This window comes from Erithacus rubecula (genome assembly GCF_903797595.1).
Source record: "Erithacus rubecula genome assembly, chromosome: 33".
Classification (NCBI taxonomy): domain Eukaryota; kingdom Metazoa; phylum Chordata; class Aves; order Passeriformes; family Muscicapidae; genus Erithacus; species Erithacus rubecula.
Window position 1 is genome coordinate 1917715 of NC_136683.1, and position 25225 is coordinate 1942939.

The 25225-nt window shown below is 43.8% G+C and overlaps 3 protein-coding genes across 4 annotated transcripts; all 3 read left to right on the forward strand.

The window, feature by feature from the left end:
* Positions 1 to 83: 83 nt before the first annotated feature.
* HORMAD1 (HORMA domain containing 1) lies at positions 84 to 10029 on the forward strand. Its single transcript, XM_079329532.1, has 14 exons — positions 84 to 106; positions 1557 to 1608; positions 1904 to 2048; positions 2327 to 2390; positions 3986 to 4022; positions 4301 to 4321; positions 4425 to 4451; positions 4963 to 5030; positions 5321 to 5469; positions 6312 to 6517; positions 6920 to 6983; positions 8472 to 8539; positions 9174 to 9257; positions 9913 to 10029. Exons 2-14 carry the CDS (start codon positions 1576 to 1578, stop codon positions 9991 to 9993), a joined length of 1047 nt encoding a protein of 348 aa, XP_079185658.1. The 5' UTR covers positions 84 to 106; positions 1557 to 1575; the 3' UTR covers positions 9994 to 10029.
* Positions 10030 to 11835: 1806 nt separating this feature from the next.
* Positions 11836 to 19431, forward strand: GOLPH3L (golgi phosphoprotein 3 like). The gene is made up of 5 exons (XM_079329522.1): positions 11836 to 11945; positions 12957 to 13139; positions 16152 to 16283; positions 17231 to 17345; positions 18446 to 19431. Exons 2-5 carry the CDS (start codon positions 12960 to 12962, stop codon positions 18871 to 18873), a joined length of 855 nt encoding a protein of 284 aa, XP_079185648.1. The 5' UTR covers positions 11836 to 11945; positions 12957 to 12959; the 3' UTR covers positions 18874 to 19431.
* Positions 19432 to 19877: 446 nt separating this feature from the next.
* ENSA (endosulfine alpha) lies at positions 19878 to 23915 on the forward strand. Of its 2 annotated transcripts, none has more exons than XM_079329523.1 (3): positions 19878 to 20036; positions 21744 to 21872; positions 23573 to 23913. In XM_079329523.1, the coding sequence occupies exons 1-3, from the start codon at positions 19980 to 19982 to the stop codon at positions 23741 to 23743; spliced, it is 357 nt and encodes a 118-aa protein (XP_079185649.1). In that variant the 5' UTR covers positions 19878 to 19979; the 3' UTR covers positions 23744 to 23913. The 2 variants fall into 2 exon arrangements, with proteins under 2 accessions (XP_079185649.1, XP_079185650.1); XM_079329524.1 differs by lacking the exon at positions 19878 to 20036 and adding an exon at positions 20151 to 20205 and having other exon boundaries at positions 23573 to 23915.
* Positions 23916 to 25225: the final 1310 nt, after the last annotated feature.

Genomic DNA, 25225 nt, shown 5'->3' on the forward strand with positions numbered 1-25225 from the left:
TGTTTTCATCCTCAGTTTGCCTTTTAGGGAGTCTCACCCCGTGCGTTTATACGCGGCCCCTCAGCCCAACCCGCTGAGGGCGAAGGCGGGAAAAGGCGCCCTGAGGGTGAGGGCGGGCGGTTCCTTCACCTCCATTCTTCTCGCCTCACATTCTCCTGCAGTTTTTCCTTCTATTATTTCTCAATTCGCACTTTTTTCTTCGTGTTTTCATCCTCAGTTTGCTTTTTAGGGAGTCTCACCCCGTGCGTTTATACGCGGCCCCTCAGCCCAACCCGCTGAGGGCGAGGGCGGGAAAAGGCGTCCTGAGGGTGAGCGGTTCCTTCGCTTTACATTCTGCAGTTTTTCCCTCTATTATTTCTCAATTCGCACTTTTATCTTCGCGTTTTCATCCTCAGTTTGCTTTTAGGGAGCCTCACCCCCTGCGTTTATACGCGGCCCCTCAGCCCAACCCGCTGAGGGCGAGGGCGGGAAAAGGAGCCCTGAGGGTGAGCGGTTCCTTCACTTCACATTCTTCTGCAGTTTTTCCTTTATTATTTCTCAATTCGCACTTTTTTCTTCGCGTTTTCATCCTCATTTTGCTTTTAGGGAGTCCTGTCCACTGCGTTTGCACACGGCCCCTCAGCCCAACTCGCTGAGGGCGGGAAAAGGCGTCCTGAGGGTGAGCGGTTCCTTCGCTTTACATTCTGCAGTTTTTCCCTCTATTATTTCTCAATTCGCACTTTTATCTTCGTGTTTTCATCCTCAGTTTGCCTTTTAGGGAGCCTCACCCCGTGCGTTTATACGCGGCCCCTTTGCTGAACCCGCTGAGGGCGAAGGCGGGAAAAGGCGCCCTGAGGGTGAGGGCGGGCGGTTCCTTCACCTCCATTCTCGCCTCACATTTTCTGCAGTTTTTCCCTCTATTATTTCTCAATTCGCACTTTTATCTTCGCGTTTTCATCCTCAGTTTGCATTGAAGCAGCAGGTGGTGTTTTCTGGGCTGAGGCCGCTGAGCGGGCTGGGATGGTGGGTGAGGCGGATTATGGAGGATTTCTGAGGGGAAACTCGGTGCTTTTCACTTCTAATTTGGGAAAATTATTTTCCATGGCCTCAGGACTGGATCTATGTGATATTCCTGAATTTGAGAGAAGGCTGGTGTGGAATCAGTCTCTGGGTGTTGAGAGTTCTGTTCTTTCCATACTCATTTAATTACAGATAAAACCAATTCAAGAATGGGATGTGGCCCTTTGAAAATCCCATAGGTTTGGTGCCAGTTAACACTGAAAATAAATGCCTTTGGAAATTTATATTTTATATAAATACAGATATAAATGTGTTTATTAATCTATCCTCTAGACTTAGGGGGAAGCCTGTGCTCCTGTGAAAATCAAGCATCTTCTACTGGGGATGATTAGTGGAACTATCCTGCTCTGTTTGGTAAAAAAATTACATTTTTTTTTAGAGCTGGTAAATTATACAGGAAATGTTTTTAAATGCAAGGAATGCCCTGGAGAAGGTGGAGAGCTGCAGGTTGGGTTTTTCTCCTCATCCAGGTGCTAATTCAGGTGTTTCATTGACAGGTACAGGAGTCTCTGCACAATGGCAACTGCTCAGAAGCAAAGGAATTCTGTGGTATGTTTTTATTTATTTCAGTAATGAGGAAAATGGGGGAGTTTTGATGCCCTGTGATATTTTTTTTTACAGGTGAAAACAGCAAGTTAATTCAGTATTTTAATTATGAAGAAGGAATATATAGAAAAAAAAAATTAGAAAATTAATTTGATCTCTGTTGTCTCCTGCTTGGTAGAAACCAGCAGTGTTACAAATATTGTAACACCAAGTGCAAGGAATATATTTAACTTTATAAATCACCTCTTTGGGTCTGTTGCTATAGGTTTAATTGATTTTTCTGTGTTTTTTTTTTCAGAGTGCAGTTGTATTTCCCAAGAAAATAGCCACAGAGCAGCAATCCCTGATGCTGGTGAAGAGGCTCCTGGCAGTGGCAGTGTCCTGCATCACCTACCTGAGGGGAATTTTTCCTGAAAGTGCTTATGGAACCAGATATATGGATGGTAAAAAGCTGTTTCCATGATAATTTGCAAAAAAAATTGATGTCATGGAGTCGTTTTTATTTTTAAACTTGGTGTTTTTCATGAATTAATGTCATTTCAGTGCTTGTAATAAAAGCTTCGCTAATGAATTAATTAAATTTTGGTATTGCTGTTGCCAACTCATGTTTCTCACTGATGGTAATTTTAGTTTTTTTCTTTTAGGCAATGAAATTCTCATTGCATTTTTGTCCTAAGTAAACATATGTATTTTTTTGTTGTTTGTTTTTTTTTTTTTTGAGATATCTGTGTTAAAATTCTGAGAGAAGACAAGAACTGTCCTGGTTCTACCCAGCTGGTGAAATGGTAGGTTTGATTCCAGCACACAGGTGCTCAAAGATTCCTCCTGGTTATTTGTAGATAAAAGGTAAAAATTCTCTTGCAGCCCACATTTGTGTCACAATTATTAAAATATTAACAATTAATAAACATGAACAAGTTAACAATTGTGTTTTCAGCTCAGGGCTTAGGAGAGCACAATTATATTTATTATAGAAATACTGAATATCTGTGTATCATTCATTCCTCTAGGTGCTCATGGATGCACAGAAATGCAAAACTAATTTTTAGTTAACTAGGAAACTCAATGCCACCATTTTGCATCTTAAATTTAAAGATTTTTGCTCACAAATTTTTTTTAAGAGTGGGACTTGTCAAGCTTCTTTTTCCAAAGCAGAGCACAGCTGGGGGCTGAGCTGTTTATTCTATTTTTTATTCTTTTGTGCTCATATTTACTCTGAGATCTATTTCCTGGTGCTGTCCTTGTTTGTTTTTTTTTGTTTTTAATTGGAATTTCCTCATGGATTATCCATGATTTAGGAAACCAAAGTGTCAGTGAGATTTTGGGGTCAGATCCTGGTGGAATGAGAGCATGGAAATGTTGGAGCTGGATGCCAAAAAATCCTTTAGGGCACCAAGTTTATTATTATAATTCATTTGTGTCCTAATCAATGGTGTGAATTTAATTAAGGGAGGGGAAATGAGGCTGAGCAGGACAGATTCTGGATTTTGGGAAGGAGGGGTGATACATATTGGGAATTTTCAGGTGAGTGATCTTTATTTCACATCCAATTTTTATTTGTTGACAAAGAAACATCAGAAAAAAAAAAAAGTAGGGTAAGTTTTGATTCACTGTTTGGATGTTATAAAAAAAAAGGAAATGGCAGAAATGTAAATAAAGATGTTTGTGTTTCAGCTGATTTATGATGAAATTTCTGATTTATGATGAAATTATGGAATGATTTGGGTTGGAATAAACTTTGAATCTCCAACCTCCATCCCTCTGCTACCAGAGCAAGTGCTCCCCTGATAAATGAATAAATGTATTGGAAAATGTTTAAAATATTGCAATATGTTTTTACTAATAAATGATTTACCTTCACATTTTATTTTTCATTGATTTACCTACCCGTTTTATTTTGAATTTACTTACATACACATTTTATTTTTTAATTATTTAACTACACATTTTATTTTGAATTGATTTAACTACCCATTTTATTTTGAATTTACTTATACACATTTTATTTTTTAATTATTTAACTACCCATTTTATTTTGAATTTACTTATACACATTTTATTTTTTAATTATTTAACTACATATTTTATTTTGAATTGATTTAACTACCCATTTTATTTTGAATTTACTTACATACACATTTTCTTTTTTAATTATTTAGCTACACATTTTATTTTTAATTATTCTTTCAAGAGATTGGGGTGATTTGTTACCAAGATAACCATTGCTTATATCACTGCTAATAAGATAAAATTATTTAATAACTGTCATTTCTTGCTCTAACACATTAAGAATAAACACAAAGAGTTTCACTTTTTGCTGCTATTTGTTTTAGTGAGCAACCAAGTGATAATAGTGGATAATAAAATTTGATTTTTGCAGGATGTTAGGATGCTATGATGCCTTGCAGAAGAAATATGTAAGTCCTCCAATCTCATTTCAATTAAAATGGTTAATTAAATTAAAATCCATTTTCAGTGTAGTTATGGGGCTGCTCAGGGATTAGCTGAGCTCAGCTGCAAAAAAATTCTTATAAACAGCAAAGAAAATCAAAGATCTGAGGGTGTTTTTCTTACAACAGGCTTTACTTTGCCTGTGTTGGATTTTAGAGAGACAAAACAATTTGGGCAGCAGAAATAAGCAATGAAATATCTCTAATGTTATTTTTTTTTTCTCTTTTGTTTATATTCCTGACAGCTGAGACAGATTGTCCTTGCAGTGAGTATCTCTCAAAAGCAGGGACATAATTTTAAGGGATATTCTTTGAGGGATGTGCTGTTTTCTCATTTGGATTCTTCTATTTTTCTTTTAAAAAATGCAGGTCTATACCCAGGCAGAAGATCCTCAGGTAAATCTGGAATATTTCATGGGATGATTGATGAATAGGAATATAATGAAATTTGTGTACAAGCAGGAATATTTAATATGCACATTTTTTAAAAAAAAAAGAAGAGGTTGAAATACCAGGTGTAAAAATAACTGGAATCAGTGTGGAATTGCAAAAACCAAAATATCATTGCAGAGTGAGATGTCCATAAAAATTCCTCATCCTAACTCTGCCTAACAAATTTATAAAACTTTTTGTGAAAAACTCAAAATCCACTGAGTGTCACCACCCAGTGATTGAAACTGGAATATTTTGTGCTAGAAACTTCAGCTGATATTTCCAATTATTTTATCATGGTGATTCATAGGAAAGAATCATCATTTTTATTAAGTATTTTTACTGATAATTGTTAGAGGATTGGGATTCAGCAGGTGCAAGTGGATGGAGTTGGGTTGTAGTTATTTTCTTTAATTAATAAATGATTGCAGGAGTGTTTAGGATGAGTTAAATAATTCCTATTTTTTGTTTGCAGACAGTCACAGAGTGTTACCACTTCAAGTTCAAGTACACCCAGAATGGGCCACTCCTGGATTTTGGCAGGTACAACCCCCTGAGACACACCTGAATATCAGAACTCTACATTTCACCTGTTAGCTTTTTAACTAAACAACTTGCTAAAATGCAATTAATCTTTTTTTTTTTGATTATACTTATAATTTTAATATCCAGTTAGATGATGCTCAATGTCAATCTGATAACTTCACATCCAGACCTTCCTCCACCACACAGACACTGCAAGACCCAAACAAATGGTGATGAATACACATTTCTAACCACATCAAGTTATATAAAAAATCAATTAAAAAACTGATCTGTCTGGTTTTTTTTAGCAAAGATAAGACAGAATCCAGCATCCCCTGTGCAGATACCAAGAAAGCCAGCATCCTCCTCATCAGAAAGATTTTCATCCTGATGCAGAACCTCAGCCCTCTGCCCAATGATGTCTGCCTCACCATGAAACTGCTCTACTATGATGAGGGTACATTGTCATGGCAATGATTGATCAGCTCTGAACAACAAGAAATGAGGTTTTTTTTATAATTAATATGCTTTGTGAACCCAGACAGGTTCATATCCATCTGGTTTTTAAATCTGCATTTCTGCTGATCACATTTTCATCCTCTCCCCATTGCATATTTCCTCACATAAGAATTTTTTTTTCCTAGAATCTCAAACCAGCAATTAAAATCCTGCAGTGATTTCTTCCTTGAGTCACCTATCCTCAGGGAAATGACCCCAAATTTCCAGTTCAGCTTTTCTTACTCCTGTCAAACCAAAATCAGTGACATCAACAGGCCAGGCTGGGAAAACCTGCTCTGCTCTGTCTGTGGCACTGTGGAATAAGATGAATTTAAAGGGTTTTTTTCACTCTAGAATCTTGCTGGCTGCTGGGATTTGTTAATTAATTTTTTTTTTTCTGTGGCAGTTTGGAATCTCCAAGGGGAAGGGATGTGATCTCACTGCAGGAACACAATCCTAGCACTCATTTCATTTTGGATTTATTAACTTGGGAGTTTCCCAGAGTATCTTAGGCTATAGAATAATTTCAGTCTGGCTCTGCTTTTGGAGAGTGTTGCTGCCTTACAATGACAAATCACAACTTTTATTTTCTGTATCTACAACCTCTTCCAAAAACCTTCAACTGAACTTTTCCTTTTGTGCAAAAACAGAAAAACATTTACTCTAATTAAATATTGCTTACACCCCTCCCCTCAAAATTTTTTTTTTTGCAATAACTCTCTGTATTTTAAGGGAAAAAGTTTTTTTTCAACAACAAATTTCATTCTAACACATTAAATGATTTTTTTTTTTTCTTTGCAGTGACACCCCCTGATTACCAACCCCCAGGATTCAAAGAGGCCAAAGATGAGGGGCTGCTCTTCAGGGAGGAACCCATGTACCTGAATGTGGGGGAAGTGCCAACATCTTTCCATTTGCTGAAATTGAAAATCACCACTGAGAAACAAAGAATGGAAAATGTTGATAAGAATATCCTGCAGCAGGAGGAGAATGCTGAGCCTCTCCAGGTGAGTGCAGTCAGCAGAGGGAATCTAGTAAAAAACACAGATTTTTTTTTATTTGGTGATGTATCATCTAGAAAAAAAAAATATTGTTTCACTGTGTGTCAACCATAACCCCCTCTAATTTCAGACAGGGGTAATATATCTTCAATCCATTTTTTTCTTTATTTTAAATCCATTTTTTTTCCCTTTATTTCTCCAATTTGCAGCTTGACACTGTTGAATTAGGGTGAGCCATGAGGACACTGCCCTGTGCACAGATGGAACTTCTGATCCCATGTCACAATCATTTATTTCAATTTATTTCCCCCCACAAATCCATCTAATAAATGTGTCCTTAATCATCTGAGTAAAAACCTCCTTCCTTGTGTCCCTGCATGAAGTGACAAACTGATTTTTTTCATCTAGGAGGATCCTGGCTCAGAAAATGAAGTGGAAGATAAGAATCATGTGAATATTTCAGAAACTCAAGGTAATTTTGTAGATTTTTTTCCCTCTTTCCTGATGTTACTCAAACAAAACTCTCTATTTTCTATATTCTAATTTTTTATTTTTTTCTTCACATATATGACTGTGCCTTTATTTTCTGTCAGGGTTTCATTAAGTGAAGCACTTGGTTAACAAATGTTAACATGTTAAAACATAATTAACATGTTAAAACATGAAAAGATTTTCATGTCCAAAATTCTGATCTTCAGTTCCATTTTATCAGATAAGCTAAACTGAATGAGGTTTATATTTAGAAATAAATTGTATTTGCTTTTTCTACTCTTTTTGTTCCTTATAATTACTGATTTATTTAGTTTTTGATAACACTTTGTTTACACATTAAGCTTTTACTGTTGCAGAGGTAAGAAACAAAATTCTCTGTGTAAAAACCAATGGTCTGGGTCTGTTTATTTTTTGGTTTTTATTTTTATTTCAGCTTTTTGAGCTTTAATTCAGCAGGAAATGTGGAGGAATTCAGAACATCAGAGGAATTTTTTGGTTTTTTGGGAGCTGCTCCTGCTGCATTAATTCCACCAGAATGTCTTTTTTGTTTTATGAAAAATTCTGTGTTTTTTTGTGCTGTTTCCTGTTTGATTGTGAGCTCTGAATTCTCCTTGGAACCTTTTTTTCTTCAGGCTGAACAATCCCAACTCCCTCAAACTTTCTTTGTAGGAGAACTTCAACAGATACAAATTCTAACAAATTATTTTTGCTAATATAAATCACACAAAAATGACTTTCCTCAAGTTTTTCCTAACACTTTAAATAAAATCATTAAATAATTTGGGATTTGGGATGTTCCCTGGTAGCTCCCAACTCCTGTTTTTTATTCAGAGCTCCAAGATATGCACCCAAACTGTCTCCAACTCAAAACAAAACACCAAATTTGTCCTCAGGAACTTCCTTTTCACATTTTAAATAAACCAGAGGATGGTTTGTGTTGGGTTTGTTTTATTTTTTTGAGAAATAACCATGTGCAGCTTTGCCAAACCTGCTGCCATTTCTGTGCTGTTAGAAAATAATGGTGAAAATATGGAAATACAACACATGTAGGTCAGAATTTCTTTCTTAACAATTCTAATAGGCTGCAGAACTGGAATAACCACATGAAGCTGTGTCTGATTCTTTTAAAAAAAATTCTGAAACTATGCAAAAATCCAGCAAATTTCTTGTCCTAGAGAATTGACAAATTTTATTTTTATTTTTGTGTGTGTGTGTGTGAAAGGAGCTGGGATCAAACTCCTTTTTTCCAGACATCATGTGGACTCTGCAGTGAGCTGGAGGCTGGAAAAAAAAACTGATTTAATCAATTCCAAGTTTGCTGGAATTAAAGAAATGCTGGACATTAAAAAAAAAAAATCTGGAAGCAGCAATTCAAAAATGTTCCCTGAGGGGCAGAGCAGGTGGTTTTGCTCTGGGTTGTTGATGTGCTGTTTTTAACAGTTTTATTAAACTCTTTTCCTTCTTTCAGAAAAAAATTCAGCTCATGAAGAGGAAGCTGGAGGGATTCAGACTCCCCCTCATGATTCTAATCCTCAGGTATGAAAACTTTGCCCTGATATCTTCAGTTTTTACTTTTTTACTTCTCTTTTTGGAGTGATTCATGATGTCTTATTTCCCACAGTCAGTGTTTCCCAGCAACAAAATTCCTTTTCATCATTTTATTTCTTGGTGTTTTCCAAAATTATTGTAAAGCACTGATAAAAAATTGTTCTTTTGAAATACAACTCTCAAAACAAACAGATGCTGGGACTGTTACCCAGTGAAAAGGGGAAATATCATTTCCATATTAATAAACTACCTAAGAGGAATTCCACTCTTAATTCTAACAAACCAAAGCTTGTTTAAAAGATCATTAAAACTGTAAAAATTCCAGTTTATAACTCAGGTTATATCCCCTGCATGTAGAAATTGGTGGCATTTATACATGGAGGATTGCTTCACACAGGTCCTGAAGATTTCTTAAAACAGGATAACTGTGAGTGATTTACTGTATAAAACCAACTGGAAAAGCTGTGACTTCCATGGATTATCACCATTTAAACACTTGAAATATTTTAATTTTTGGCTCAGGCACTGCACAGAACAGTGAATATTTCAGCACTGAGCCTTGCTGTGGTCTCCAGTGTTTTTTGCTGCTCTCACAAGACAAAAATTAATTTTTTGATTTCAGGTTGATCATTTGACTCGTAAAACATCTGAGCTGATTGTGTCAGAGAGCAGGACAAGAAGTGGGAAGATATTCCAAAGCTGCATTGTGAGTATCAGTTTTTCTTTAATTCTCATCATTTCTGTTCCAAACAGTGACTAAAACTCAGAGCTTGGATGCATTTTGCTATTGACAGAATGAAATTCTTATCACTTCCTAATTCTCACTTCCTAAATTCCCATTTAATTCAACACTTCTTTCCCAAAGAGTGAGAAACTGATAATTCAGGTTGAGGAAGATTTCAGGAAACTTTTTGGAGTTTGTGCCAGCAGAGATCACAGTTCACCAAATGCTTCCTTGGGGAAACATTGGTTCAAAATGATAACCTTGCTTCTGTGATTCCTTCATTCCACAAAAAAAAAAAAAAATTTTATTTGCTTAATTAAGTCATTCTGACAGGCACTGCTGCCTTCTAGGGATGATACACCCATGGAATTATCTGTACCCTCACAAGGAACAATTTCTCCCATATTTCCAACCTCAAATTCCCCTTTTCACTCTCAACCCACAACTCCTTGTGCTGTGACAACAGGAATATATCCCAACAGAAATCCATCCCATCCTTCCTTCAGTTACTCAGTTCTGCTAAGAAATAATATCCAGCTGTTCCTGCACATCTGTCCCACTCTGCCCATCTGAAGTTGGGCTGTGCTCTGTTGTCACCCCACAGAATTGCTGTAATTCCACCTGTTGTTTTTTCCAGGTGCACCAGGCTGAGCTGGGCTCCAGCCAGGATGTGCTGCCCAAAAGGAGGAAGCTCAGTGAGCCCAAGGAACAATTTTAGGTGCCCATCTGAGTTCTCCACTCCCAGCTGGGTTTTTAAAGATCTTTTCTGTTCCATGGGAGTGTGTTTTAAAAATGTCAGGAAGCTCAGCTGAAAGATTCTAAATTTATTTTGTGTGGGATCAGTAATCCTTGGATTTGGGGATTTATGGGTTGATCCTGATGGTAAAAATTCATCCCCTCCAGAACCCAGAACCTCTCCAGTTTTAGGAGGATTTCCAGAGGGCTGGGTTGGCAGTTTGACTGTTACAGTTTTGGGGTTACAGTTTTTGTTTTTCCTACCGAGTTAAAGGAGTTGGATACTTTACATTTCTTCCAAACCAGAAGCACCACACTCTGGTGAAAAACCAGCCCTCTTCATGCCTTAAATTGCAGATTCCCTGCCAGAATGCAGGAATTTCTGATGCCAGGTATCCATGGCACCATCTGTTCCGAGGTGTGAGAGCCCTGGGAGCACCTGAGTGTCCTTAGAACAATTAATGGCAAAGGTTGGACACGGTGCCAGCATCAGAAATTAACTTTTAATTACCTGGCTGCCTCGGGGAACAGTTTTGACTTTTCAATTAAGAATGTTCATCATTGGTCCTCTATTAAAATGCGTTCACCTTTGGCTGCAGCGTGTTTGGTTAATGGTGGGATGGGATGGGATGGGATGGGGTGGGGTGGGATGGGATGGGATCGATGGGATGGGATGGGATGGGATCAATGGGATGGGATGGGATCAATGGGATGGGATGGGATGGGATGGGATGGGATGGGATGGGATGGGATCACTGGGATGGGATGGGATGGGATGGGATCACTGGGATGGGATCACTGGGATGGGGTGGGGTGGGATGGGATGGGATGGGATGGGATGGGATGGGATCAATGGGATGGGATCAATGGGATGGGATCAATGGGATGGGGTGGGGTGGGATGGGATGGGATGGGATCAATGGGATGGGATGGGAGGAGGGACAGGGCAGGAAAAGCAGGGACAGGAAAGGGATTGGACACGGAATGGGAGAAGGGACGGGAACGGGACATGGAGCGGGGATGGGACACGGGACAAGAACGGGAATGGGACAGAGCAAGGACAGGAATGGGACAGGGGACAAGGACGGGGCATGGAGCAAGGATGGGACAAGGACAGGAACGGGACATGGAGCAGGGGTGGGACACGGGACAAGAACGGGACATGGAGCGGGGATGGGACAGGGACAGGAATGGGACATGGAGCAGGAGTGGGACACGGGACATGGAGCAGGGGTGGGACACGGGACAAGAACGGGACATGGAGCAGGGGTGGGACACGGGACAAGAACTGGGCATGGAGCAAGGATGGGACAAGGACAGGAACGGACATGGAGCAGGGATGGGACACGGGACAAGGACAGGAACGGGACATGGAGCAGGGATGGGACACGGGACATGGAGCAGGGATGGGACACGGGACAAGGACAGGAACGGGACATGGAGCAGGGGTGGGACAGGGATGGGACACGGGACATGGAGCAGGGATGGGACACGGGACAAGGACAGGAACGGGACATGGAGCAGGGATGGGACACGGGACAAGAACGGGGCATGGAGCAAGGATGGGACAAGGACAGGAACGGACATGGAGCAGGGATGGGACACGGGACAAGGACAGGAACGGGACATGGAGCAGGGATGGGACACGGGACATGGAGCAGGGATGGGACACGGGACAAGGACAGGAGAGGGACATGGAGCGCGACACAGACACGGAGTGACACAGGACACGCCAGCGGGGGGCGGAGCCACCATTAACTGACAGCAGGAAATCCCGCCCTCTACCCAACTCGCGCGCTCCCATTGGTCAGATCCCCGCGTGGGCGTGGCCAGAGGAGCCCAGGAAGCGGCGGCGGCTCCGCGGAGCCTTTTCCTGCCCGCGGCCCCGGAGCGCAGCGGAGCGGCCGGGCCCGCACGGACCCGCCGGGCACAGCGGTGAGACCGAGGGGCACCGACAGCACCCAGCCCTCGTGAGGGGGCGAATCGTCACCCACGGGGCCGTGAGGGGTGGGACAGAGCTGGGGGTGTGAGGCAGAGCCAGGCCGGCGTTGTGAGGCGGGAGGCCCGGGACGCTGCTGTCCCCCGTGTCACCTCCGGGTGGGGGGAAAAAGTGGGGGAAATGCGGGAAAAATGAGGAGAAATGTGGGGGAAATGAGGGAAATGTGGAGGAAAATCCGGGAAAAATGAGGTGGAAATGTGGGGAAAGTTGGGTTGAAATGAGGGAGGAAATGATGGAAAATGGGGAGGAAATGGGGCAGAAATGAGGGGGGGAAATGGGGAGGAATGTATGGAAAATGGGGTGGAAATTGGGGGAAAATCTGGGAAAAATGGGGTTGAAATGAGGGAGGAAATGAAAAATGGGGAGGAAATGGGGGAGAAACGAGGGGGCAATGATGGAAAATGGGGAGAAATGTAGGGAAAACGTGTGGGAAATGAAGTGGAAATTGGGGGAAAATCCTGGGAAAAAAGAGGTGGAAATGAGGAAAATGGGGTTGAAATGAGAGAGGAAATGGAAAATGGTGAGGAATGTGTGGAAAATGGGGTGGAAATTGGGGGAAAATCTGGGAAAAATGAGGTGGGAATGAGGAAAAATGTGGGAAAAATGGGGTTGAAATGAGGGAAGAAATGATGGAATATGGGGGAGAAGCGAGGGAGGAAATGGGGAGGGATGGGGAAAAATGGGATGGAAATTGGGGGAGAAACAAGGGGGGAAATGAGAGGAAATGGGGAACAATATGAGGGGGAGGGATGACATTGAAAATTAGGGGAAAATCTGGGAAAAAAAACCGAGGTGGAAATGTGATGAAAACAACCCATATCCCCACAGCATCTGTCCCAACACTCTGAGAGGTGACATCTACCCAAATGTTGGGCACAAGGGACATCCCTTAATATCCTGGGGGATGATTTGGGTCTGGGGGTTCAGCATTTTGTCCCCCCCTGCAGGAAATGACCACGCTGACACACCGGGGCCGACGGGTGGACAACAAGAATTCAGATAAAAAAGCAGACAGTGAAGAGGATGTGGCTGCAGACAGAGAGCTGAATGAGGATGATCCTGATGATTCCAAAGATATCAGGCTCACCCTGATGGAGGAAGTGTTGCTTTTGGGGCTGAAGGATAAAGAGGTGAGCAGCTAAAGGGGTTGGATGGGTTGTTCTTGTTGTAAGTCTTGATATTCAGCAAAATTTAGATTTTTTTTTTTTTATATAGACAGGGCAATGCACTCCATGCTCTACCCAACTTTGGTTTGCAGCTCCTTTTTATGGCACGGTTTCTTTGTAGTCATCAATAATTGTTATTTTGTTGTCATGTTTTTGTGGGATTGCTGGGCAATTTGTCCAGTCCCATAGATAAAAATCTGCTTTTGGTAGGTGAGGAAATGGCAGAAATCAGGAAATCTGGTCTCAGGGATAGGCTGCAATTGATGACACAAAGGCAAGAAAACCTGATTTTGTAGGATCTGTTTTACAAGCTGTCAGTAGACACAACTTCCCTGTGGATCCTGCTCAAGCAGAATTGATTTGTGCTTATCAGCTGCTGGGAACTCCTTTATCAGCTCTGCCTGGAAGGAGCTGTGGGGAAAGGGAAGGTGATTTATTTTCAGCCCTGCATCCTTCTTCTGCATCAGCTTGGGGAAAACTTGATGAGGGTGAAGGGTGAAGCCCTGGCACAGGTTATTCCATGGATTTGGAAGTGTCCAAGATTAGGCAGGGCTTGGAGCAGCCAGGTTTGGTGGAATGTGTCCCTGCCATGACATGGCAATGGCATTTATTGATCTTTCAGGTCCATCCCAACCCAAACCATTCCACAATTCTAAAATCTGCTATTCCTGACAAGTAATGAGGAATTGCAAATTAGGGAAAGCCAATTAGTTCTTCTCTACAGCAACTTTCCATCTCCCAGAACTCAGTTTGATCAAGATTGGACTCAGTGATCCTGGAGATCTTTTCCAGCTGATTCCTGAGGAGCTGGTGGTGGTTGATTCTCCTTCTCTTCAATCCTTGGGGGATGGAATTTAACTCTTATGAAGTTCCTGAACCTTTTATCCACAGGGCTCTGCTGTTATGGGTTGGTCCCAGCTGGTGCTGAGCTGTCACACAGACCCAGCCCAGGGGAGCTGTGGGCTGTGACAGTGACTATCCTGTTTGAGAACCCCAGATAAAATCTAGGAACCAACTAGGAAGTGGTAGGAGCTCAAGGCTATAAAGGAAACACAGTGCAAATAATCCTGGAGCAAATATTTGAGAGCAGCCTGGGAGTGGGGTGCCATGAGCTGCTTTTTTTTCCTGAGGGTTGTTTGGTGTTCTTGGCTTGGTTAATATATCCTGGGAACAGCCCTTCAACCACCAGGAACCTGGGAGAGTTCTACAGATATGGGGAAAAAAAAAAACAACTTGTCATGCTTTTCTTTTTTTTTTTTTTTTTTTTATCATCCTGTCCTTCCACATTCCTGTACCTCAGGCCAGAGGCAGCAGCAGCAGCCTGGCCCTGAGCTGGGCTCTGTTTTCACAGCTTGGGTGTTCACTCATGGTTTGATGACTGGGGAAAAACAAGACAATTTTTGCCAAATTCAATGAGCTCACGGTGTCATTTCATTATTTAAAGTACCAGTCTGTCCATGTAGGAGGAGCTGGCTGCAAACCAGCCTGGCTTTTGTAACCAGTCTGATTCCAGAAACTGGAAATAACCCAGGAGCTTTCAACTGGTTTGGAATTTGAAATTTCCTAGGGGCAACGTGCCCTCGAGGTCAGGAAATTGAAACCTTTGCTCATTTTTCACACCCTTTCCTGGAAAACTTGTTTGTAAAGGCAGGAGCAAAACTCAGGAGTGGAAAGCAGGAGGGCAGGGATGAAAGGTTGCTTTGTCTTCCCTCACAAGGAAATGAAGAAAGCAAATAAAAGTTTAAGGGGTTTTTTTTTATGGACAAGCCCTTCCCAAACAGATCCACTGGGGATGGGAATTCACTCACAGGGAGGAAAAACCTTCCTTGGGGGAGGACTGAGGGTTCCCAAGGTCACTTTGTCCCAGTCTCCTGGTAATTTTTAGACCTGTTCTTCCCTCCCTGTTTTCCATCCAGCAGAATTTCCCACCAGGAGCCAATTCCAGATGTGTTGGGGTCTCCCAGGTTGTTGATTTGAGCTCATTGGGATCAACCTTCTTTTGGGAACAGCTCAAACTCCAGCCCAGCCCCCTGAGCCTCTCCCTGAGCCCTGGCTGCTCCTCAAATCCAAGGAATTGCTGCTCAGCAGAACAGAAGGAAACAATGGGGCTTTGTTCTCATCAGGGAATGAAAGAATGGAGGAAGGGAGGGGAGAGGTCACCTGTGCTGCCCCATTGCTCCAAAGCAGATCCAGCTCTCTTGGAAAGCATCACTTGAGTGTTGTTGAAACTTCCCTTTCTTGTCCAGGTGGTTTTTTTGTTTTTTGTTTTTTTTTTTCTCCCAATTCCAATTGGAATCTGTAATTCCAGCCCAGGACTGTCCTATGCACAGTGGAAGTTGGAACATTCTCTTTTTTTTTTTTTTTTTTTAGCTCCCTTTTATGTGTCTGATCTCCCTCTGTCCTCTCTTTCCTGAGCCAAATTCTTGTTTCAATTCCTGGTTTTTTTGTGGGTTGTATTTCCCAAAACCTTTGCACCTTCTTCTTTCCCAAATTCTTTCCTCCCTGTGAGGGTGAGGAATCCCTGGCACAGAGTTCCCAGAGAAGCTGTGGCTGCTCCTGGATCCCTGGAAATGTTCAAGGCTGGTTTGGAGCAGCCTGGGACAGTGGGAGGTGTCACTGAAGGATTTTTAATCCAAACCATTCCATGGCTCGATGAAACTCCTGTGAGAACTCCCCATGGCTTGTGGGGAAGCTTCTACCAGGCTTGATGTTGATTTCTTGGTACATCCAGATGTTCTCAGGTGGATCCTGGGGCTGAGAGGGGGAATTTCTTCATGGAGAAGAACAGATTGCAGCTCCCCTATCCACAGGGACAAAGCCTGGCAGAACATCAGCAAAGTCCTGCTGTACCCATAGAAATGATCCCACTTTGCTCCCTTTTCCTTGCAATTTTTACACCCTGTGACAGCATCCAAGCAAGCCAGGAGGTTTGAGAAGCTAAACAGAGGAAAAATTCTTTCTCATCATCTTCCCCAGGGCTACACCTCCTTCTGGAATGACTGCATCTCCTCGGGGCTGCGGGGAGGGATCCTGATCGAGCTGGCTCTGCGCGGCCGCATCCGCCTGGAGCCCCTGGCCCTGAGGAAGAAGAGGCTGCTGGAGAGGAAGGTGAGGCTGCTGCAGGAGCCCTGGCAGTGCCCTCCTGTCCTGGTTTTGAAGGACAGGTGTCTGCCAAAAGAATAATTAATTTCTCTTTGAAACGGAGAATGTAAAGCCCCTCCTTCCTAATTATTATAGTTTTGAAATTAAGGAGCTCTCATGGCAAAGATATGGGATTTAGCAATAACAGTTCTTTACTAGGTACATTAAAATAGAAATACAGTATTACAAAGAACAATCCCAAAACACTGACAGAGTCAGAATCCAACCTGATACCCTATCAGTCATGTTGGTAGCAGTGACTGCATCCTCCTGCAGGGGCAGATGTGGTTCAGCTGGAGAAGGTGCAGTTTCCCTCTGAAGGTCCAAGGATGGTGTGGAGAGGTCTGGTTTTCCTCTGGAATCCAGTGGTGTCCAAAATGTCAGTTTTTCTCTGGGTAGGAAAGGCTTGGCTCCTCCCCTGACTGGAGCATCTCCCAGTGGGATGATGGAATTTTATCAGTCATGCACTGGGACTCACTGGCCATGAACAGGAGATATCTCCTGGAGGGAGGATGGGCTGTGGGAAAATAAAGATGATTGCCCCAGCTGGTTTAAAGCTGGCCCATTAGCAGATAATATGTGCCAGGAGATAAAGATCAGTGCCACACCCAGTTTTAAACAATGGCTCATTAACAGGAGATATCTCCCACAGTGATAAGAATTGCTGCCACACCCAGTTTTAAACAATGGCCCATTAACAGGTGATAGCTCCTGGATGAAGGGTGGGTCATGGGAAAGATAAAGATGATTGCCCAGCTGGTTTAAAGCTGGCCCATTAGCAGATAATATGTGCCAGGAGATCAGGGTCACTGCCCCAGCTGGTTTAACAGCTGGTGACAGAATCCACATTTCTGGTCACACCAACCCAGCACAGCTCCTCATCCCTGACCCTGTGTTGCTGCTGCTCCTCCCAGGTGCTGCTCAAGTCAGATGCTCCAACTGGGGACGTGCTGCTGGATGAGACCCTGCGGCACATCAAGGCCACGGAGACGGCAGAGACGGTTCAGACCTGGATAGAGCTGCTCACTGGTAGGGCCAGGAGGAAATTTCATTGTCTCAGATCCCTCCAAACCTGTTCAAACCCACCAAAACCCAGCCAGGATCCCAGATCCATCTAGAGTTCCAGGATGTTATGGAGGGAGAATCCCAAAACTACTCTGGAGCCTCAAATCCCTTCAAAATCTCTCTATCCTTGTCCTGGATCTCTGGAGGTGGGGAGAGCTGAGGAAGGCTGAATGTGGGGGCTGAGAAGGATTTTCTGAGCTTGGTGGAGATCTTGGACCTCACTCCCATTTAGTTCCTCACCAAGCCTGGGGTAACAAATGGGTGGAAGATTTGGAAAATAATTTTTCCTGGGATTTATGGTGTCCTGGTTTGCAGGACAAGTGCCTGCCAATAAAGGCAGAAGCTTCTCTTTGAAATGGAGAATGTAAACCCCTTCCTTCCAAATTATTATAATTTGGAAATTAAGGGGCTCTCAGGCAAAAATATGGGAATTAAGAATAACAGTTCTTTACTAGGAAAATTAAAATAGAAATACAGCATTACAAAGAACAATCCCAAAACATTGCCAGAATCCAAGCTGACACCCCATCAGTCAGTCAGGGTGTTGGCAGCAGTCCCATTCAATGGTGGCTGCATCCTCCTGCAGTGGCAGATGTGGTTCAGCTGGAGAAGGTGCAGTTTCCTTTGAAGGTCCAGGAATGATGTGGAAAGGTCTGGCTTTCCTCTGGAATTCAGTGGTGTCCAAAATCTGTTTTTATCTGGGTAGGAAAGGCTTGGCTCCTCCCCTGGCTGGAGCATCTCCCAGTGGGATGATGGAATTTTATCAGTCATGCACTGGGACTCAATGGCCATGAACAGGAGATATCTCCTGGAGGGAGGATGGGCTGTGGAAAGATAAAGATGATTGCCCCAGCTGGTTTAAAGCTGGCCCATTAGCAGATAATATGTGCCAGGAGATCAAGGTCACTGCCCCAGCTGGTTTAACAGATGGTGACAGAATCCACATCAACCCAACACAGTTGGCAGATCTGAGTCAGGCCAAGACATCAGAACTCCTGCATCACAGAGTGACAGCATGGAAAGGTGGAGAAACACAACTTAACCATCATGTCCCCACCCTTCAGGAGAAACCTGGAACCCCTTCAAGCTGCAGTACCAACTCCGCAACGTGCGGGAGCGCCTGGCCAAGGCTCTGGTGGAGAAAGGAATCCTGACCACGGAGAAACAGAACTTCCTGCTCTTTGACATGACCACACACCCTGTCAGCAACACCTCTGAGAAGCAGAGGCTGGTGAAGAAGCTGCAGGAGAGCGTGCTGGAGCGTTGGGTGAACGACCCCCAGCGCATGGAGCGCAGGACTCTGGCCCTGCTGGTGCTGGCCCACGCCTCGGACGTGCTGGAGAATGTTTTTGCCAGCCTGGCTGATGAGAAGTATGACCTGGCCATGAACAGGACCAAGGACCTGCTGGATATGGACCCTGAGGTGGAAGCTGCCAAAGCCAAGGGCACTGAGATGATTTGGGCTGTGCTGGCGGCTTTTAATAAGTCCTAAAGTTGCTGCTGCTGGAGTGGTGGGAGCCCATAAAGTATCATTGGGTGGGCTCAGCCTGGGGAGGGATCAGGGGATTTTGGTTTCCCCTCGCCAGGCTGGGGTGGGAGGTGAGAGCCCCCCACCATTGCAGCCTCCAGGGAGGGGTGGCAGCAGCTCTTCACTCCTTGCCCTTGGGGATTTCCTTCTGAGGCCAGTGCAGAGCTGGGGGTGATGCAGGAGCTGCTTGGAGAGGCCAAACCTCGGCACACACAGGGCTGGGACACACTCCTGGGTGCCTCTCACAGCCTGTGGGTTCCCCTGAGGAACTCACACCTTCCTAGGGTGGGTTTTGGGGATGCTGAGCAGTCAGGACCACCCCCATTCCTGACTGTCACCCCCCTGTGTGTCTCCATGGAGGAGCAGCTCTGCAAGAACCCCCAGGCTGTGCCCTCATGGCTCAGCTGCTCTTTCCAGTAAGGAAAAAAAAAAAAGTTAAACTGTGATTATTTTTGTTCACATCCCTATTCCTTCCTCCCTCACTTTATTCTCCTGTAGTTCACTTAAACATATTTCTCTGCAGCCGCGGGGTCTGTCTGTGTTTCAGTGGGTGCAGCTGCTGGTGGGAGGTGCCCAGGGTGACAATGGTGTCCTGTCACTGTCATTTGTCCTGATGCTCCCTGCTGGGTGGGGGTGAGGTCCCTCCTCCCCCAGGAGCCTTTCTGGGGGTGGTTTCAGGGTTTTGCGCGGTCGTTGCCGTGCGGGATCTCCCCGCATCCCCAGCCCAGAGCTGTGCCCCCGCATCTCCCCGGCCCCGGTCTCGAACCCGCGACCCTGCGGGAGTGCAGCACCTGAAGCTCCGCCTTTGCTCCGCCCACTCGCTATTTCTCGCTTCCCATTGGCCAATGGATGTGTCAATCACAATTATCCTAGATCTTTTGTTTGCACCACCCCGCACCTAAGCACCGCCCCCCGCACGCGCTGATTGGCTAGGCGTGACGTCACTACAGGCTGCTCTCTTTGCTGATTGGTTGGCGCTGCTGTCAGTCACACCGCTGAGGCGGTGGAGGCGCTGGCGGCCATTTTGGTCGCACGGAGGGAGCGCGGAGCTCCCCCCCCGCTTTGCCACCATGGCGGCTCCGCTCGGTACCGGCGCCTTCACGGAGGAGAGCGGGCAGGAGAAACAGGTGCGGGAACCCCCGGGGGAGGAACGGGGTGTGCGGCCGCACGTCCGTCATCCCAGCCCTGTGCGGGGATTGGGTGATTCTGCTGTCAGTCTGGGCAGTGCCGGGCTCTGATTGGCTGTGGGTGTGAGGGGGCGGGACTTCCGGTTTGGGATCAATGGCGGCGTGGGGGGTGAGTGGGGATGGGATGGGATGGGATGGGGATGGGATGGGATGGGATGGGATGGGATGGGAGAGGATGGGAGAGGATGGGAGAGGATGGGAGAGGATGGGAGAGGATGGGAGAGGATTGGGATGGAGGTAACTGGGAGGGGATGGTCTGGGATGGGAAAGGGCTGGGATGGAGGTAACTGGGATGGGAGAGGTTTGGGATGGAGGTAACTGGGATGGGGGTAACTGGGATGGGAAGGGACTGGGATAGAGGTAACTGGGATGGGAGACTGCAGGGATGGAGGTGACTGGGATGGGAAACTGCTGGGGTGAAGGTAACTGGGATGGGGGTAACTGGGATGGGATGGGGCTGGGATGGAGGTAACTGGGATGAGATGGACAGGGGTGAAAGTAACTGGGATAAGAGGGGGCTGGGATTGGGAAACTGGGATGGGAAAGGGCTGGGGTGGAGGTAACTGGGATAGGAAGGTACTGGGATAGAGGTAACTGGGATGGGAGACTGCAGGGATAGAGGTGACTGGGATGGGAGACTGCAGGGATAGAGGTGACTGGGATGGGGCTAACTGGGATGGGAAGGGACTGGGATGGAGCTAACTGGGATGGGAAGGGACTGGGATGGGGCTAACTGGGATGGGAAGGGACTGGGATGGGGGTAACTGGGATGGGAAGGGACTGGGATGGAGGTAACTGGGATGGGAAGGGATTGGGGTGGAGTTAACTGGGATGAGAGAGAGCATTGATGGAGGTAACTGGGATGGGGGTAACTGGGATGGGATGGACTGGGATTTGGAAACTGGGATGGGGGTAACTGGGATAGGGTAACTGGGATGGGAGAGGTTTGGGATGGAGGTAACTGGGATGGGGGTAACTGGGATGGGATGGGACTGGGATTTGGAAACTGGGATGGGGGTAACTGGGATAGGGTAACTGGGATGGGAGACTGCAGGGATGGAGATAACTGGGATGGGATGGAGGAAACTGGGAGGGGATGGACTGGGATAGGGGAACTGGGATGGGAGTAACTGGCAAAGGAGAACTGGTGGTGTTTATTTAAGATATAAATTTATTTAAGGTGTAAATTTAAGAACCTTCAAAGTTCTCCAGCATACCCAAAATTCCTGCTTGGAATTCCTAAAATCCTCCCTAAGATCCCCAAACCCTCTTGAAAATCAAAAATTCCTCCCAGGAACTCAAAATCCTGTTGAGGATCTGAAAATCCTTTTTTTAAAATCCCAACTGGAACTTCCAGAATTCTCCAGCAGAACTTTCAAATTCAACCTGGATACCAAAATATCCTCCCAGGGTGATGTGAGAAATCAGCAGCCACAGATTTTTTTGGGCACCTGTGCCCAAATTTTCCTGAAGAATTTTGTCCTAAAATTCACCTAAAATCTCAATTTACCAAACCAAACATCAATGTGAGTGAAAATGAGGCTGCTGAAAGAAAAGAAAAAAAAGTTTTGGGAATATTTTCTTATTTTTTTTTTGTTCCAGCAGGAATGTGAAGCTGTAAGAAATTAACAACTTTTTGTGTTTTAGGACACTCAGGAGAAAGAAAAAACCATTTCCCCAGAGAGGGCAGAAGAGGCCAAACTCAAGGCCAAATATCCCAATTTGGGTCAGAAACCTGGAGGTTCTGATTTCCTCATGAAGAGGCTGCAGAAAGGGGTATGTGAGTGTCCCTAAAGAATCCAAAAAATCAACCCAGAACTCCCAAAAATTATCCAGGGATCCCCCCAGCAGGGAGAGGGATTTGTGCTGCTGGAGCTGAAAGGGTTAAAAATCACCAAGGTGGAATTTGAAAGTATTTGGGAATCTCAAGTTGGATTTTTTTCACTTTTTTTTTTTTCTCTTTTTGTGTTTTCTTTGTCTCAAAAATAATAATAACAGAACCCTCAAACTAACATCAACAAAAAGTCCCAAAACTGAAAATTGGGAAAAACTTCTGAATTAGAGGTGAAACAAATTCTGGGATCTTTCCCTGGGAATGATCAAGGGGTGAAATTCTTTGGGAATTGGATTAAATTCTTGGGAAAAAAGTGAAATTCTTTTGGAAATGGGGTGAAATTCTTGGGAAAAGGGTGAAATTCTTTTGGAAATGGGGTGAAATTCTTTGGGAATGGAATTAAATTAATGGGAATGGAATTAAATCTCTGGGAATGAGATGAAATCCTTTGGGAATTGGATTAAATCATTAGGAATGGAACAAAATCCTTTGGGAATGGGATGAAATCCTTTAGGAATTGAATGAAATCCTTTAGGAATTAAATGAAATCCTTTAGGATTTTAATGAAATCCTTTAGGAATTTCATGAAATCCCTGGGAATTGAATGAAATCCATGGGAATTAAATTAAATTCTTTGAGAATTGAATTAAATCCTTTGAGAATTGGATGAAATCCTTTAGGAATTGAATGAAATCTTTTAGGAATTGAATGAAATCTTTTATGAATTGAATTAAATCCTTTGAGAATTGAATGAAATCCTTTAGGAATTTAATGAAATCCTTTAGGAATTAAATGAAATTCTTTGAGAATTGAATGAAATCCTTTGAGAATTGGATGAAATCCTTTAGGAATTGAATGAAATCTTTTAGGAATTTAATGAAATCTTTTAGGAATTGAAAGAAATCCTTTAGGAATTTAATGAAATCTTTTAGGAATTTAATGAAATCCCTGGGAATGGAATTAAATCCTTTAGGAATTGAATGAAATCCTTTAGGAATTTCATGAAATCCCTGGGAATTGAATGAAATCCATGGGAATTAAATTCTTTGAGAATTGAATTAAATCCTTTGAGAATTGGATGAAATCCTTTAGAAATTTAATGAAATCCTTTAGGAATTTAATGAAATCCCTGGGAATGGAATTAAATCCCTGCTCACCTGCCCAGGCAAAAGAACAAAACTCTCCTGGTTTGGGAGGGATCAATCCTTGAACATCATCAGGAACAAAAGGGATTTAACTAGGAAAAATTGATTTATTATCAAACCACAGCTTAAAAAACCAATTCCAAGAAATCCTAAAAAAAGCCACCAAACCACCCTTTGAACTGGGGAGGTTCCCTGCAGCTGTTGGGAAGCACAATTTGTTCCTTGGGGTAAAAGTTCTGAGCTCCTGGGTTGGGATTAGGTCAATGGCAGCCAGGCAAAGTCCTGTCTGTGTCACAGGAGCTGCCACCCAAACCTGGCCTGAGTCACCAAGGGCTTGGAAAGCAACTTGAACTCAAATTTCCCCAGCTGGGGTGATGTTTTCATAACCTGGTTTGCAGCAATCTCAACATTCCCTGAAGGATTTTTTTTTTTTTGTGGTTGTGCTGTTTTTATTTTTGCTGCATACTCATTAAACTCTCCTCTCTTCTTTCTTCCAGCAAAAATATTTTGATTCTGGTGATTACAACATGGCCAAGGCTAAGATGAAGAACAAGCAGCTGCCAAGTGCAGGGTCTGACAAGAATTTGGTGACAGGAGATCACATCCCCACACCTCAGGATCTGCCTCAGAGGAAATCCTCACTTGTCACCAGCAAGTTGGCAGGGTAGCTGCACTCTCAGCTGGGGGTTTTCCTCTTTTTTGTCTTTTTTTTTTTTTTTTTTTTTTTTTGGCTGAATGGATTGAATTTCACTCTACCATAGGGATGGGAGCACCAGAATTCAAATAGTTGTTTGAGTTTTTGCAGCAAACACACCCCCAAAACCTTAATTTGGGCAAAGTTGGGTTGGTCTTTTCTCTCAGTGAGGTTTTTGCCTTAATTTTCTTGCTGTTTGAAAAGGTGCCTGGGGTGTTTTCTCCTGGTTGGGAGAAAAGCAGGAGGCACCTGCCAGGAGGGGGAGAGGGTGGGGGAAGGGATTTCAGGTCTTGGGGGTCAAAGGGATTGACCCAGCTGGGCAAGAGGTGTGATCCCAAATCTGGAAAATGTGATCCAGATGTGGAAAATGGGATCCCAGATCTGGAAAATGTGATCCAGATGTGGAAGGTGGGATCCCAAATCTGGAAAATGTGATCCAGATGTGGAAGATGGGATCCCAAATCTGGAAAATGTGATCCAGATGTGGAAAATGTGATCCCAGATCTGGAAAATGTGATCCAGATGTGGAAGATGTGATCCCAGATCTGGAAAATGTGATCCAGATGTGGAAGATGTGATCCCAGATTTTGGAAAGTGGGATCTGAAATCTGGAAATTGTGATCCCAGACTTGGAAAATGTGATCCAGATCTGGAAAGTGGGAGCTCAGACCTGGCAGGTGTGATCCAGATGTGGAAAATGTGATCCCAGATTTTGGAAAGTGGGATCTGAAATCTGGAAATTGTGATCCCAGATTTGGAAAATGATCCCAAATCTGGAAATTGGGATCCCAGACTTGGAAAATGATCCCAAATCTGGAAATTGTGATTCCAGATTTGGAAAGTGATCCCAGATTTCAAAAGTGGGATCTGAAATCTGGAAATTGTGATCCCAGGTCTGAAGGCACAATCAGCTGTGTGTGTGTGTTTTTTAAAGCTTCAAAGTGAAGAAATTGGATTAAAAAAATTCCAGGAGGGTTTTGTTAAGCTGAGCTTGCCTGGGATCTGCTCCTGGCTCAGCTTAGAGGGGACAGGCAGGAGCAGGGAGAAGGATTTGGAGCTGAAAATGGAGAGAGTTACCCCAAAAAGGGTTAAAAATCATCAGAGTGGAATTTGAAAGGTGTTGAGGCAAATCTGTGTTTTGAAAGTGTTGGACATCCCAAGCTTGGATTTTTTTTTTCTTTAATTTTTTTGATTTCTTTGTTTCAAATCTGGAGGGAAAAAAATAACAAAATCCCCAAATTAAAACCAGCACACCAACAAAAAACCCCAATGTGATAACCACACCCTGGTCTGAAAATTGGGGGAAAAAAATCTGAACTAGAGGTGAAGGAAGTGCTGGGATCATTCCCTGGGAATGGATAAAATCTCTAGGAATGGGATTAAATTCTTTGGGAATTGGATAAAATATTGGAATGGGATTAAATCTTTGGGAATAGAATTAAATCCTTTGGGAATT

Excerpts from the sequence above, each read along its gene's own strand:
- GOLPH3L (XM_079329522.1), top strand. The coding sequence starts at position 12,960 with ATGACCACGCTGACACACCGGGGCCGACGGGTGGACAACAAGAATTCA. Across the intron at positions 13,140-16,151 it reads TGGGGCTGAAGGATAAAGAG|GGCTACACCTCCTTCTGGAA; the intron begins GTGAGCAGCTAA and ends CATCTTCCCCAG. Across the intron at positions 16,284-17,230 it reads AGAGGCTGCTGGAGAGGAAG|GTGCTGCTCAAGTCAGATGC; the intron begins GTGAGGCTGCTG and ends TGCTCCTCCCAG.
- ENSA (XM_079329523.1), top strand. The coding sequence starts at position 19,980 with ATGGCGGCTCCGCTCGGTACCGGCGCCTTCACGGAGGAGAGCGGGCAG. Across the intron at positions 20,037-21,743 it reads AGAGCGGGCAGGAGAAACAG|GACACTCAGGAGAAAGAAAA; the intron begins GTGCGGGAACCC and ends TTTGTGTTTTAG. Across the intron at positions 21,873-23,572 it reads TGAAGAGGCTGCAGAAAGGG|CAAAAATATTTTGATTCTGG; the intron begins GTATGTGAGTGT and ends TCTTTCTTCCAG.
- HORMAD1 (XM_079329532.1), top strand. The coding sequence starts at position 1,576 with ATGGCAACTGCTCAGAAGCAAAGGAATTCTGTG. Across the intron at positions 4,322-4,424 it reads TGAGACAGATTGTCCTTGCA|GTCTATACCCAGGCAGAAGA; the intron begins GTGAGTATCTCT and ends TAAAAAATGCAG. Across the intron at positions 6,518-6,919 it reads AGAATGCTGAGCCTCTCCAG|GAGGATCCTGGCTCAGAAAA; the intron begins GTGAGTGCAGTC and ends TTTTTCATCTAG.